This window comes from Stegastes partitus, unplaced genomic scaffold (assembly GCF_000690725.1).
Source record: "Stegastes partitus isolate 25-593 unplaced genomic scaffold, Stegastes_partitus-1.0.2 Scaffold1045, whole genome shotgun sequence".
Classification (NCBI taxonomy): Eukaryota; Metazoa; Chordata; class Actinopteri; family Pomacentridae; genus Stegastes; species Stegastes partitus.
Window position 1 is genome coordinate 40,064 of NW_007578776.1, and position 13,574 is coordinate 53,637.

General features: G+C 42.4%; 1 protein-coding gene across 1 annotated transcript in view; it reads right to left on the reverse strand.

Annotated features, from left to right (window-relative positions):
* Positions 1-1,084: 1,084 nt before the first annotated feature.
* cacna1ea (calcium channel, voltage-dependent, R type, alpha 1E subunit a) overlaps positions 1,085-13,574 on the reverse strand; it is a 133,028-nt gene continuing 120,538 nt past the window's right edge. The window contains exons 35-48 of the mRNA XM_008295416.1: positions 12,968-13,153; positions 12,324-12,415; positions 11,717-11,882; positions 11,439-11,566; positions 9,519-9,615; positions 7,128-7,233; positions 6,940-7,047; positions 6,346-6,446; positions 5,318-5,424; positions 5,044-5,218; positions 3,840-3,968; positions 3,453-3,600; positions 2,207-2,388; positions 1,085-1,633 (exon numbers count right to left, since the gene is read on the reverse strand). Coding sequence (XP_008293638.1) covers positions 1,085-1,633; positions 2,207-2,388; positions 3,453-3,600; positions 3,840-3,968; positions 5,044-5,218; positions 5,318-5,424; positions 6,346-6,446; positions 6,940-7,047; positions 7,128-7,233; positions 9,519-9,615; positions 11,439-11,566; positions 11,717-11,882; positions 12,324-12,415; positions 12,968-13,153 — 2,274 coding nt within the window. The remainder of the gene's footprint in view (positions 1,634-2,206; positions 2,389-3,452; positions 3,601-3,839; positions 3,969-5,043; positions 5,219-5,317; positions 5,425-6,345; positions 6,447-6,939; positions 7,048-7,127; positions 7,234-9,518; positions 9,616-11,438; positions 11,567-11,716; positions 11,883-12,323; positions 12,416-12,967; positions 13,154-13,574) is intronic.

Sequence of the window (13,574 nt, forward strand, 5' to 3'; positions counted from 1 at the left end):
CACCCCCCTAGTTTCCTGCAGATGGTTGGTCTTCATTAGAGTCCACGAATGGAGCAGGTTCAGACCTCAGCGAGTGCTTGTGATGATCTTGTTGGTATTATGTTGACTGACCTGTTGGGTTAAGAGACACTTACAGTCCTTCTGATCCTCACAGGACTTTCCTTTTGGGTCCAAAGTGAACAGTATATTACAAACTCAACGGTCCGGTATCCTGAGACGAAGCCTCTCTTATTGTGTTCAGCATCTTTCTCAACATGAACTGTGCTCAACCGACGCTATCATTGTTTTCACATTATGGCAGAAAAATAACTACCGTCACTAGAGGTTTAGCTCATTTCATGGTCTGGAATTTGATTTCCTAGTCTGAATATGTATTGATTGGTGACTGTTTAATGCCCATGAACGTTGAGGATATTCTTGCTGTAAACAGGAACTGTTGGGAGTGGCTGGTTGCCGGTTACAAACTGGCAAAATGTGGCTAAATCTGCCTCAGTTTCGTTTCTACTCTTACGACTACGCACAGTAAAGACTAACAGCAACCCTCTGGAATGACCTGAACATAGAACTGAAATACATTCATCTCATTACATGTTTACATGCTACCGCTATGGTCACTTACACGAAAATGCACTTAAATCTCGGATTCAACTCTAACGTTTGGACACTTTGGATCGACATCTCACCCTATTTTGTTCAGATAACAATCAAAACACTGACTTGTGTGGGAAGGCTTGGCAACGCGTGGGTTTGCCTGCAGTGAGCTACTTAATGTTAGAGTCAGTCTCTGCTGTTCTCTTGATTTGGCAAATTTTCTCTATTAAACACACACACACACACACACACACACACACACACACACACACACACACACATGTCCATGTCCACACGCTCCCTCCGGCTACGACAAACACACATGAGGACACGTGCAGACGGACGCCAGTGTCCAGACAAACAGCGACGGTGCTCAGTCCTGCCTGTAATGCTACTGCTGCGGAGAACTTGAGGTTCTCAGAGCCGTGGAGGAGCTAAAGCCTTCGTGGTGCCCCGCCGTGAGGCGCAGCGTCTCGGTGCGTCCTCTTCGTCTTTAGCAGCGGTCGTCCTCGTCCGTGTCACTGAGCAGCTCGCTGGCGCCGGCCGGACTCGACTGGTGCTTCCGGAAATGCCCGTTGGGAACCTGCCAGGAGTGTCTGAGCTGAGGGGCGGAGCTTATGGCGTTGGCCCGTCCAAGGCTGGTGGCCACGGCGGACTCAAAGGTGAGGGTCTCCTGCCTGTCGCCTGCTGTCCCGCCACTGAGGTCCTCGTGGAAGGGGAGGTAGGGCTCCGATATGTAGCGGTGAGGAGACGGGTGGCTCGGCCCTAAAACCTGACCTCCGGAGGACCCCTGAAGCGCAGACAAGGGCCCGGCGTCCTTGTCGGACCTCCACGGGGCCTCGGCGGGGCCAGACGGGCCATCCTCGGGCTGGGTCTGTCCCTCAGAGGAGGCTGCTGGTGTGGGGGACGAGTGGGGTCGGCAGATGAGGGGAGAGTAGGAGATGTAAGGCCGCGGGCGAGAGGGGGTCTGGGGCAGCTGGCGCCGGTTCCGGGGGGTACCGGACTCTGAGGCTGAGTGTGCAGGGCTGTCTGAAGTGTTACCCTGCAAATGACACAAGAGCGAAGAAAACCTCGTTAAATAGTGTTTCAGCTGCAGGACAGACGGAGGACTGCTGGATTCCTTCCAGAGCCTGATTCTAACTCTGGGTCACAAACACAAAACCTGGTGCGTAAGAGTCGAATTCACTAAAGCTGTACTTTTAGAAAAACAATGGTTCTTAAATGGTTCTTTAGGAAGCTCTCTGGTTCTTCAAAGTGCCAACTGAAGAATACTTTTATTTAAGGGACGGTTCTTCACAGAGTAATTTGGTTTGGTGGCAGGAAACAGAACAATATTAGAGCTGCAACTGATGAATATTTTTATTATCGATGAATCAAACATCAGAAAACTGTGAGGAACGCCTATCAGAGCTCTCAAGGTCTCAGCTGATGTTCTCTCTGACCAACAGTACACAATTACAAATATTAAACGCATTATAATAGAAGGGACTCAGAAGGAGGAAGGAACTTTTATTTTTTTTGCTTTTTATTTTGGGTTTCGCTAAAATGTTCTCTGTAGAACTTAAAAATAGCATCACTGCTACGAGCACCTTCATTCATCGGCGTGCTCGCCCACCTGTTGCTGTAAGGTTTGCGCTTGTCGTTCGCTGGGTGATCGGGATCGCCTCCTCTCGTACGAAGGGTCTCGACTTCGCTCCTCGGAGTTGCAGCGCGACACGTCGGGCGACAGCAGGTGGCGCCGCTCCTTAGATCGTCCTCTCTCGTGACTGCTGGGTTCTCTGTGGTTGATTCTCGGGCCTGAGAGTCATATTTCAGATTTCAGTCAGATGCAGATCCTCCCACAAAAATAATGACTAAACCCAGATTTCCTAGTTTAAGAGCCCAGTCCTGTTTTGTGTATGAATTTATAGATTTAGTGATGGAACTGAATATCATTCTTACAACAACCATTCAAGCAACATCGGATGTGATGGAAATTCATAATTGTATGTTTTCAGGCTCCCTTAAAGAAGAGACGATTCAGGTCGAGGGCTTTATCCAGATGTAAACACAACTTAAATCCAAATAACTAGAACAACATTCAGTATGCAATGAATTCGTCTGTACATTTACAGAAACTAAACGAGTGAATTTTAACATCAAAGTTAACAGTAATTCCAATTAATATATATTTTTATCCAACACTAGCTCCTGTATTCTTTCCCACTTTTGAAAAAACATCAATTTAAAGGTCCCATATTGTGCAACTTTTAAGCAAATTCATTAAAGAAGAGCTTTGTTGGGATTTCTGCTGTTTTAAAAAGAAGTACGTGTGAGCAGGAGAGAAGCTAAACAGCAGCTGAGTTTAACTTTAACCCACTTTAAATAAAAGTTTCCACCAGCTCTGAAAGCTCCAACAATCAGAGCTAATGCTAATGGTAGCCACATTCGTTGCACAGCATGCTAACACTGAGGATTTTCCAATTATTTTGGTGGCACTGCCGTCAATAATGAATTAATCCACTGATTGTTTAGTTCCTCAGATGCTGGAAGTGCACGAAGCCTCTTGTGTTCACTCTTACAATCAACAGCAGAAGCAGCGCGGGGCCTCAGCTCAAGCTGGATGACGACTGGTTCCTCAGTTAGATTATGAATTCTTACTGGCTTTTAAAACTGGGAGGTTATCTAGTTGTAGGGGGGCTTGAAAAACTGCAGAAGTAAATGTTTTCATATCTGGAGTTTATAACAAGTTTTAAACCACAGAACTCAATGAAAACAGATTTTCTCCACGTGGCATCTTTAAGCCTCCAGAACAAAACATCAGTCTGAGTGTGAGCGGGACTGTGGGAGTGGTTTCGGTGTTGTGATGTGGGTTTAGTGACCTCTGTAGCTCCTCTGCCGGGGTCGGTATGTACCATCAGGACTGACTCTCTCCAGAGAGTGCTGCTCCTGCCAGAGGCCGTTCACGCACTGGTCTCCGATGGTGGAGAAGGAGCGCTTCATCAGCTTACTGTCCGCCGACATCCCCGGCTACGAACAAGCAAAACAAACCGGGAGACGAATCGCTTCAGTAACCGCGAGTGACACCTAATCAGCAAACAAACGCCCTCGCTGGTGGCTGCTTTAAAATAGTTTCAATGCAGCGCTGTCAGGCAGCAAATCTGCATGAAAGACTGACGTGCATTTTAGCTGTTCATTGATTTTTAAAGCACCCACTAATGCAAGATTAGTTCAGTACTGAATGTAGGTTTGGAGAAACTCTGTATTACCTGTGGATCAACAGCCAGTCGGGGCATGGAGGAGGCTCTGATGGATGCTGTCCTCTGAGGTGATTTCATAAGCGTGGGGTCCTGCCGGGCCTGCTGCATCACTTGGTTATACTCCACGACTTCTGGCACCTGCACAGACAACACAGAGGAGGCAATTTATCTCACATCATCAGATTTTTATGAACAACTTCTGCTCGACAACCTCTGACTTGTCTGACAAGTTAATAGATGGCATAAAATATAGATATTTATAGAGATACTTGTGCAATTTTAGCTGGGTATCCCAAAGACACTGAAAATCGAGGCTATGTTTGGACAATAATATCTCAGGAACTAGTAAAGATAAAAACCTGAAATCTTCACAGCTATTTCTTACCATTACATTGACTTACAATCTGCAATATTGGACAAGTAGCTTAAATAATTACTGATTATGGTTGAGTTGAATTATGTAAATAATTGAAACTGTCATGAAAAGTCCCATGTTTGAGCTCACATTAACAAAAAACCTGATAATGCAGAAGTCAACTAGTGATATTTTCTAAACTATATGTAGCTGCACGTCACTATAATACAAATGAAAACTTACAGAATATGTTTAATATGAAAAATATGAAAAAGTTATTGTCGTTGAACTTCCATAACTTGATTGAGGAAGCAACACAAGCTGCACCACAAAATGTAAAAAAATATTTCTCGATAGCCTGATCCAAGAAACACAGCATTCAGGAGTTTTAAAAACAGTTATCAATATTGCAGATTCTAAATCAACAGCATGATGAGAAATAACAAACGAAACAATAAAATCTTGAGTAGTTTCAGAGATATGATTTAAACTTTGCTCAAATTTTAATGTGCACAAAAAAATCCCCCAAAAAACAACAAAAAAAAGTGCTGAAAGTGGGTCGACTGGCAATATATGAATGTAGTTTTTGGGGGGAAATTACTGGATTTATCAAATATTTCACAGACAACATTTTAGACGTGCTAAAAAAGTTTTAAGCAAATCAGAAAAGGTCGAGCAGAAGGAACCTGATAAAAGAAAAATATCAAAAAAATACCCCAAAAAAGCCTTGAAAGACCAAACAAATACTGATGCTTTGATAAAGATGTGATAAAAAGTGAGTTTTCTTTGCTTGATGGATGTTATTTTGTCTTATATCAATAAACAACTGCGTAGCTTCAGAAGACTTGTTGAGGGTACCAGAGTGTGTAGATGGTGGTGGTGGTGGTGGTGATGTAGGTAGGGGTGGTACGGGGAGCGGTAGTCATCGTCCTCCTCCTCCTCTTCCTCCTTCTCCTCCCTGGATCGAGACAGAGGCTGCAGGAACATCTCCTGAGGGGAGATCGGGCTGAGAGCCACGAAGCCTCCTCTGGTGCTGCAGAGACAAGAACCATCAGAACAACCACAAAACACCAACGTGTCACTGCTTCTGTCGTTGTAAATGACTAGTTCAGGTCAGAGGCTGAATATTTACAGAGCAGATCCGGCGCTGTGTCTGAGGAACAGCAGGGATTTGGCGTTGCATAGGATTTCTTGAGGGAGGGAGGAAGCGTCCATTCGCTGGAACATGGGGGCGTGTTTCTGTGGAGGGAAAAGACAGAAGAACATCCATCAGCATCCCTCCATGAAACACCAGCAGCTCAGTCCTGAACAGATCCAGTCTGTGTGTTTGTATTTCTATGGCTCGGTTTAAACTAGAGATTCAGAAATCAGGTTGCGTCACAACTTCAGAGATGTTCTTCTCTCTAATGTCAGACATGCACAGACCTGAAAATAACAGTAAAGGATGTTTTTAAGATTATTATTCCAGAGGGAGCAACAAGGAAGCAGAGCAACAGCTTTATGAGGCGCTAAAAATACTTTACAGTCGGGCTGGACCACACATCTGAAAGGTTCAACACAATAAACAGCTTCATTTTAGTCGTTATTGATCATTATTGATCAATTTTAACACTATTTTAAAAAAAAGGAAGACCAGCAGACGAATTTAACCATCTTACTTTGGATTAGAGTTCCAGTGACGCAACAAAAAACAGAAAGATGAACAGGAGAACAACCCACCAACCAACCAACCAACCAACCAACCAACTAATCAACCAACCAACCAACCAACCAACCAACCATCCAATCAACCAACCAACCAACCAATCAACCAACCAACCAACCAACCAACCAACCAACCAACCAACAGCTGTTTACATTTTCAAGATCCATTCAGGAAGTAATAGAAACTTCAACACATGATGCACAATCAGCAGTACGTACCCACAGGCTAGCAAAAATGAAAAACGAACAAAAAACAAAAACATAAAACCATAAAAAAACCTCCAACAATATTCCAATTTCAACTCATTTAGAATCTCTTGTAATTATTTTTATGTGACGGAAAGTCTTCTGGTGGTTAAACTCCAAATTCTCACACAGAAGACCTTCACTAGTGTGTTTAACATTCGACTCCAGAAGACCTGGGTGTGATTTACAGGTGACTAAAACAGAAAGCACCTGTTCCTCGAGCTGCTGTCGAAGCTTCTTGGCTTTGCTCTGCTTGTAGTAATCCATGATCATCATGGCGGCGTAGATCTTCCCGATGGTCATGTCGCTGGCTGCAAGTGGAGAAATTAGAAACCGTCAGATTGCACACAAACCCTCCAGGACTCATGAAACAAGTCTGTGAAGGTTCTCAGTCGTCCAGGTCGTGGTTGTTCTGGTAGATTAATCGTAGCAACTGGACTTGCTTGAGTTCCTTGAAGACGTTCCACCTCTCATCCATGTGGCTTCATCAGCTCTGCCTGACTAGTTGGGAGTTCCAGGTACGGATATCCTAAAGGAGATCTTAAGATACATCCACGTCTAGCCACAAAAGAGCCTAACAAACCCCATGGTGTCAGGGGGAGCACTAACGACCCATAACGAGGGGGAGGAGCAACAAACCCCCAACTGAAACTCAGGTGTTAATGGCTCCTTAAGGATATCAGTATCTGGAACTCCCAACTAGTCTTTGAACCATCTTCAAGGAACTCAAACAAGTCCAGTTGCTACGAGAATTATTCCGACACGAAAAACAGAAAAAAAGCTTTAGTTTCTTTGCTCCGTGACCTTTGTGAATGGGAACCAGCAAGTCGAGCGTCTTCTGGGACAGATGAGGCCAGATGACGCTGATCTCCTTCTGCAGATCCAAGTCCATCTGGTTCCTATCCTCCCCTCCTGGATGTAAAACACACACAGTTATTAATTTGCACCGTCACATCCCAGTAAACACACTGCGTTTGGACGTGGCGTCCGACCTCTGGCGATCTTGACCTCGAGGGCGGTGCGGATCAGAGCCATGAGGGTGGAGGTGAAGTGGACGGACATGTCGTCGTCCACGGGCATGTTCATCAGCACGAGTCTCTGAAGGCGGCAGAGGAAACATCCAGTCAGAGCGGAAACACACGATGACACCCTGAACTGAGAAGAACCTGATCGTCTGGAGATAAACTCAGATTTAGTGGAACTCTGAGTATTTTTTAAAGCTTTTTATGCTGAGAAAACGACTGATTTAGCAAAGAAACCCAATCAAATCAAATGAAAAGACAATAAATGCTATACAGCTAAGATTTTACACTAACAAAAGGCTCAAATGCTTTTATTGAATTTCCCTTCAGGGATAAATATTTTTCATTTCATTTTATTTTGACAGCATGGTACATAAGATATATTTAACACTAATGCCTCCTCGTCAATATTCACTTTTGGAGTTAATTAGATTCTGAAATTTCAAGGAAATGAGCTTAAAAAAACGACACTAAAACATCATGCTTCTAGTTCACAAATGTTAATATAAATGTTTTGCTAATTTCAATTAACTAGTTAATATCATTAATATTACTGAATGATAAAAATAGGTTTTGTCATTTTTTCTGACCACATATTTCAAATTAAAACCATTTTAATCTCTATGTTTTGTTTTATTTTGACATGCAGCTCCATATGGTTCAGAAAACATCCCTAGCTGACTTATTTTATTCCCCATATTTAGACTTTTTGATCTAATCATCTAATATTGTCGATTCTAAATTGATGACATGATGAGAATTAACGGTGAAAATTGCAGGTTTTTATATTAAATAGCTCCTGAGATATTGTCGTTTAAACAGCCTCAGATTTAAATGAAAAATGTGCTGAAAGTGGGAGTTTGAAATGTTTTCTGTTCCTATTTGATAAATCAATCTAAAATTTCAGACCTATCTTTATATTTTATGCTGATAAAATTTGAGGTAAATCAGAAAAACAAACTGACTTCTTTTGATTAACTTTGAAATCAGAGCACACAGACGGTTTCAGGAGGACAGAACGGCTGGCGAGTAATTATTTCCTGAGATGAAGGAAACTCTTAGAAATACACATTTTAACATCAACATTTTTTTAAACTTTTAATTAAAAAATTCCAGTCTGACCAGAACAAATCTGATGTCTTCAAATGCATTTAAAAACAGAAATATTACTCCTGCCTCTTCCTGTCCTTCTGTAATCAGACGCTACACAGTTCATTTAATTTAAACATATAGATATAAGTGCGATGAGCATGCAAACAGCACACGGTGGCAGGAGGCACATGCAGACAGGAAGATGGAGGAAACAAAGAAGTGTGAGAGACACGAGAACGTCTGATTCCTGCAACATTCAGCATGTAGATGTTTAACAACTTCCTCATTAATGTTCTTTTTCTTTTTTTTTTTTTTCTTCTGGCTTTAGGAAAACCAGCAAAAACACAGAACGACGTCTTAGTTTTCTGCCAAGATGCAAAGCGAACAGGCAACTCATTACCGCAGCGTCTGCCAATGGACAAACACTTAAAGAACTTAAAAGCAATACTGCGTCATGTAATCAACACGAAATAAAAAAAAGGCTTCGCTTGTCCAATGTACGACACACAAAATGAGGTTCGCTTGTCTCTGATTCAAATATGAAGGCAGCGCCTGCTGGCCTCTGGGGTTTGTCTACCTTATATGCCACCTTGGAGGGGCATTTCTTGCCCAGGCCTAGAGGTGGCGACATGTTGGTCAACATCTCATACATGTCAGTGTAATGGATACGACCACTGGGGGCGCCAGGGAGCCATGAGGATGAGGATGAGGAAGAGGGGAGAGGAGAAGAGGGGGGGATGATGATGTTGGAGGAGAAATTGAATCAGGGTGGATTCGAGGGAGGAAAAAAGAGCGGCGGATGGAGGGTGAAGGAGAGGAGCGAGGAAATGGAGGAGATACAAGAGAGAGGGTTATTCCAAGGCATCACACACAGGGAGAGAGTAAAGAAATCAAACAGGTTGTCGTCTTTCTATGCTGCCAGCGGGGCATAGAAATCTGGGAGAAGGAGAAAACCCGGGAGACGAGATGAGAAAAGGAATGACAGCCTCCCTGGATCTGGACGTTAAACACTTCAGAACATCTTTAAACCAGATCCAAGAGGTAGAAAGAGACCGGATTCGCTCAAATTCTGAATTGAACCTGTTGAGTTTGTCCTGAGCGGATCCGGTGCCTTAGTACCCCGAGGCCGAGCTATCGTCATTCTCTAACCGGAGTAAAAACCCCCGAAGGTGGAGCGAGGCGAAGGGAGGAGCAGGAAGGAGGGAGAGGAGGGAGTCAGGAAGGATCCTACATGAAGGAGGCAGAGGGGACGTTTGGGGGGAACCAAACCTTGCAGGCCACCCTGTGGGGGCAGTTCTTCCCAAAGCCCAGGGGAGGCGAGATAGTGCGAACAACTTTGTACATCTCCTTATAGTGGATCCTACCGCTGGAGAGAACAACATGAGCGTTAAGACGTCACCGTGGACGACACGGCGAGGGCGGAGCGGCGCCGTCCTGAAACTTTAGGGTTTTAAACAACAAACTGGAATCTTATATAAAACAATACCAGTCGAATGCAATACAGCTTCTAACATGTTGGTTAAACTGGTTAAAGGATCATCACTGAATACTTACAACTGCTGTTAACCAATAATAACCTGCAGGTCTCTTAGACAAACATGTGAGTAAACAAAAAACAAATAAAAAATCACCAAAATTACACCCTTCACCAGAGCCAGAAACTGTAAAAACTAAAATAATTGTAATATTTTCAGATTTCCAGCATCCCTCGAACCACTCATCTGTCACATTCAGCTTCTTTTAAAAAAAATATCCGCATCTAAGCTGTAAAATAGCACGTCTCGTTTAAAAATGTGCAGAAAATAAAAGGTTTACTCGCTAGATTCGGTCATAAACAAATAATTCTGCACAACCAGGACGTTATAAGTGACTCAACTGGAACCAACAGTCTTGTGACTAAAACTCAGGGACTATTCAGCTGAACTGCAGCCAGTGTCTACACAGAGGAGACAAGTTTAGCAAAAAAAAAGTAAAAAATCTAGTTGGTAAAATGTTTAAAGAATGTAGAGGCACAACTTTCCCAGTCATGTGAACAAAAATGGACACTTAGAAAAATATTGTGCATGTGCTGTTTTAATTTGTTGTTGTAAAATAATCCCTCTGTCACTCACTTTTTAAACGATTTATGGTTTTCTAAGTGTGTCCCACTGCACAGAAGACATTTCTCTTTCCTCCTTCATGGTTGTTCTGTTACCATAAAGGTGCAGGACTTTATATTGCAGTAAAAAATGAGTGAAAACGTGAGCCGGCTGTGACTTCAGAGGGTTAATCTGTCAGATGCTGCGCTGCAAAAAAAACCCCAAATCACTTTTACATCCACTTGTCCACACCGTGTGTTTAAATGACTGTTTAAGCTACACCAGAGGCTTCGTTATCAGTTAGTTTTTGCTTCACAAAACCCACTGGAGCAGCTACAATAACAGTATTTACCTTGAATCATCGTTATAATGAACCAGGATAGATCAGCAGTGATTCATCGTTGACATTTTACTGTTCATGCAGACGTAATTTAGAGTTTCACCGTCGACTTTCTCACATAGAGATTCCTTCCAGGCATGTTAGAAGATTTATAAATAAAACAAAATTTCTCAACATGACACGTACACGTTCCCACTTAATTAAAAATTAACAATCTGTGTATATGCAAAGAATCTTAATGCCTAAAAGTCGATCTAATGTACACAAGCTGTCTCTGCAGCAGGCTTCAGGTTTCCACATCTCACTTGTTTAAGTTTGATCAGCTTCTAATCTAGTTTCAACTCGTTTTCACACAAAGTGTCTCAAATTTTAGGAAACAACATCCACAGTTCAATATCTACAAGATGCTGAAAAGCTGATTTAAACGTCCTGAACTTGTCTTCTGAGCATAAAACACAGTTGTTTCTCAGCTATTTCCATCTCTACCTGTCTCCTTCCTGCATATATGCTCCTTCACAAGAGACAGATTAGTGTGTTTTTCCCACCCTTGGTGAGTAAAATGATCACAAATCACTTTTATATGGTGTAAAAAAATATTTAAAAAACAACTGAATAAAGTAAATCTTCAGTTGGAATCATCTCATTCTTACTTTATTTCATTACAACACTTCAAATCGAGTTTTTAAAGCTTGTTTTGACTGTTTATTCCTGAAAAATGAACCTTTATTTGCACCCAGATGAAACATTTATCTGTAATAAAGAGTCACTGACCAGGCGGCGCGATCATACTCCCCCCAGATCCGGACAAACTCGTCCAGATGATGAGGACCCAGGATGGACGAGTCCCTCGTGAGATATTCAAAGTTGTCCATGATCACGGCCACGAACAGGTTCAGCATCTGGACGACACACAGGAAGCAGAAGCTACGTGTGAAGACGGTTTCAGAGGGAACAGCAGTTAAAGAGGTTTTCTTGTTAGAAAATGTCCCGATCAAAGCATTGTTTAACTTTCTGGTCACAGGAGGATTCGTTCCGGTTCCTCGTCTTACCAGAAAGGAGCTAAAAAAGATGAAGGAGACAAAGTAGAAATAGGCGAAGTCGGATCCACATCCGCCCTCCTGGTCGGTGGTCAGCGCCGCCTGAGGGTCCGTCTCACACTGCTGTCCCCCCAGACAGGACAGCATGATCTCCTGCCACGACTCCCCCGTCGCACTCCTGTCATACAGGACAAACATGTCATCAGTGTTCGTTGTTGGATTATATCACACGTCAGTTATTCTACCTGTGTAAAGTCACGTGTAGAGTTCAGACAGCGAGAGTTTAAAAGTCCTTCAGATGCACAGATTTATTTCTCCAGAGCACCAAAACAAACTCAAACTTGAAGAAACAAACACAACATGAACACTTGAACCCAAACGTTCGTCTCGTTATTTACTTTTCAAACAGAAAAACCTTCAAAGTTTCTGAAACTGTTCGCTGAGGAGGAACCTGGTTCCAGCAGAATCCGTCTGCTCCGACGCTGAGCAGCATCCTGACGGTAACCTAGCAACATCATCCAGACTACAGCATAGAAACCTGTTGGGCTGCAGGTCTGTCTGGATTCAGATTAGATCTTTGATTAAAGTGATAAAGTCTGCAGGAGTCGCAGCGTCTCACCTGAAGAGCAGCATCAGAGCTCCAGAGAAGGTCTTGAAGTTGTTGTGTTGGGTGATGTGAGTCTCCTCATTCAGCTTGATGTTCCCAAACACCTGATTCACACAGACGGAAAAAAATAAAACACAAAAATGATGAAAGGATGTAAAAAGAAGAACCGTGTCATATCGTCAAACACATTCAGTAGTCAGAACGCTCCATGCAGCTGATAACCAGCAGCTTCCTGGTTGATGCTCTCCAGGAAGCAGCGAATAAAACCATCTAAGCTGAATTTTAGTAAAACAAAAACTCTACAGATCAAACTCTTGTTTGTTTATTTTCCCTAAACTGTACAATATTAGCCTTTATTATTCAGTATCGTATTAATTTACTTGTTGACATTAAAAAAACAGGACAAAACTGTGAATAATGTCCTCATTAAAAGTTTGTAATTCTACAAACAGTATTTATTTTTTTATTTTTAAATAAAGGTTAACCGTAAAATTACACCGTTTTAAATCAGCTAAAAATATTATTATTCTACAGATATTTGCTGGTATTTTCACTGTTTTTTTACACATTTTTCTTGCACTCTTTCAGATTTTCACTTTTTCTCCTCCTTTTTTAAAATCTACAGTGTGCATAAATCCTATTTATTCAGTTCTGACCTGCATGCCGATGATGGCGTAGATGAAGAAGAGCATGGCGATGAGCAGGCAGACGTAAGGCAGCGCCTTGAAGGACTGGACGAAGGTCCAAAGCAGGATCCGGATGGTATAGCCTTGTCTCAGCAGCTTGATGAGACGGGCGGCTCGGAACAGCTTCAGGAAGCTCATGTTGAACGTATCGACGAACTGACGGAGGAGCAGCAGAGGAGGGAAGCTTCAGAGAGTTAGTCCATCTCAAATCATCACGTTTCTGCTCCACCAGCTCTGACTTAACATATGATATCTGCTCTGAGATGAATGTCGCTCTGGATAAAAGTGTCGGCCAAAGGAAACTGTAGATTTAACAGAAATCTTAAATTATGGATATTTATAATGATATTTCTGAATAATTGGTTTAATACATCAAATACTTTCTGAGCTATTATTTTTTTTTAAATTGCCTTTTGACTTTCTTCCAGCAGTTTTTTTTTTCTTTCTCACATTAAACTTTGAGGCCGTTTGGACGACAACATCTGAGGAACTATTAAAGATAAAAACCTGAAATCTTCACTCTTATTTCTCGTCATGTCACTGATTCAGAATCTGTAATACTGGAAGAGTCGATCAA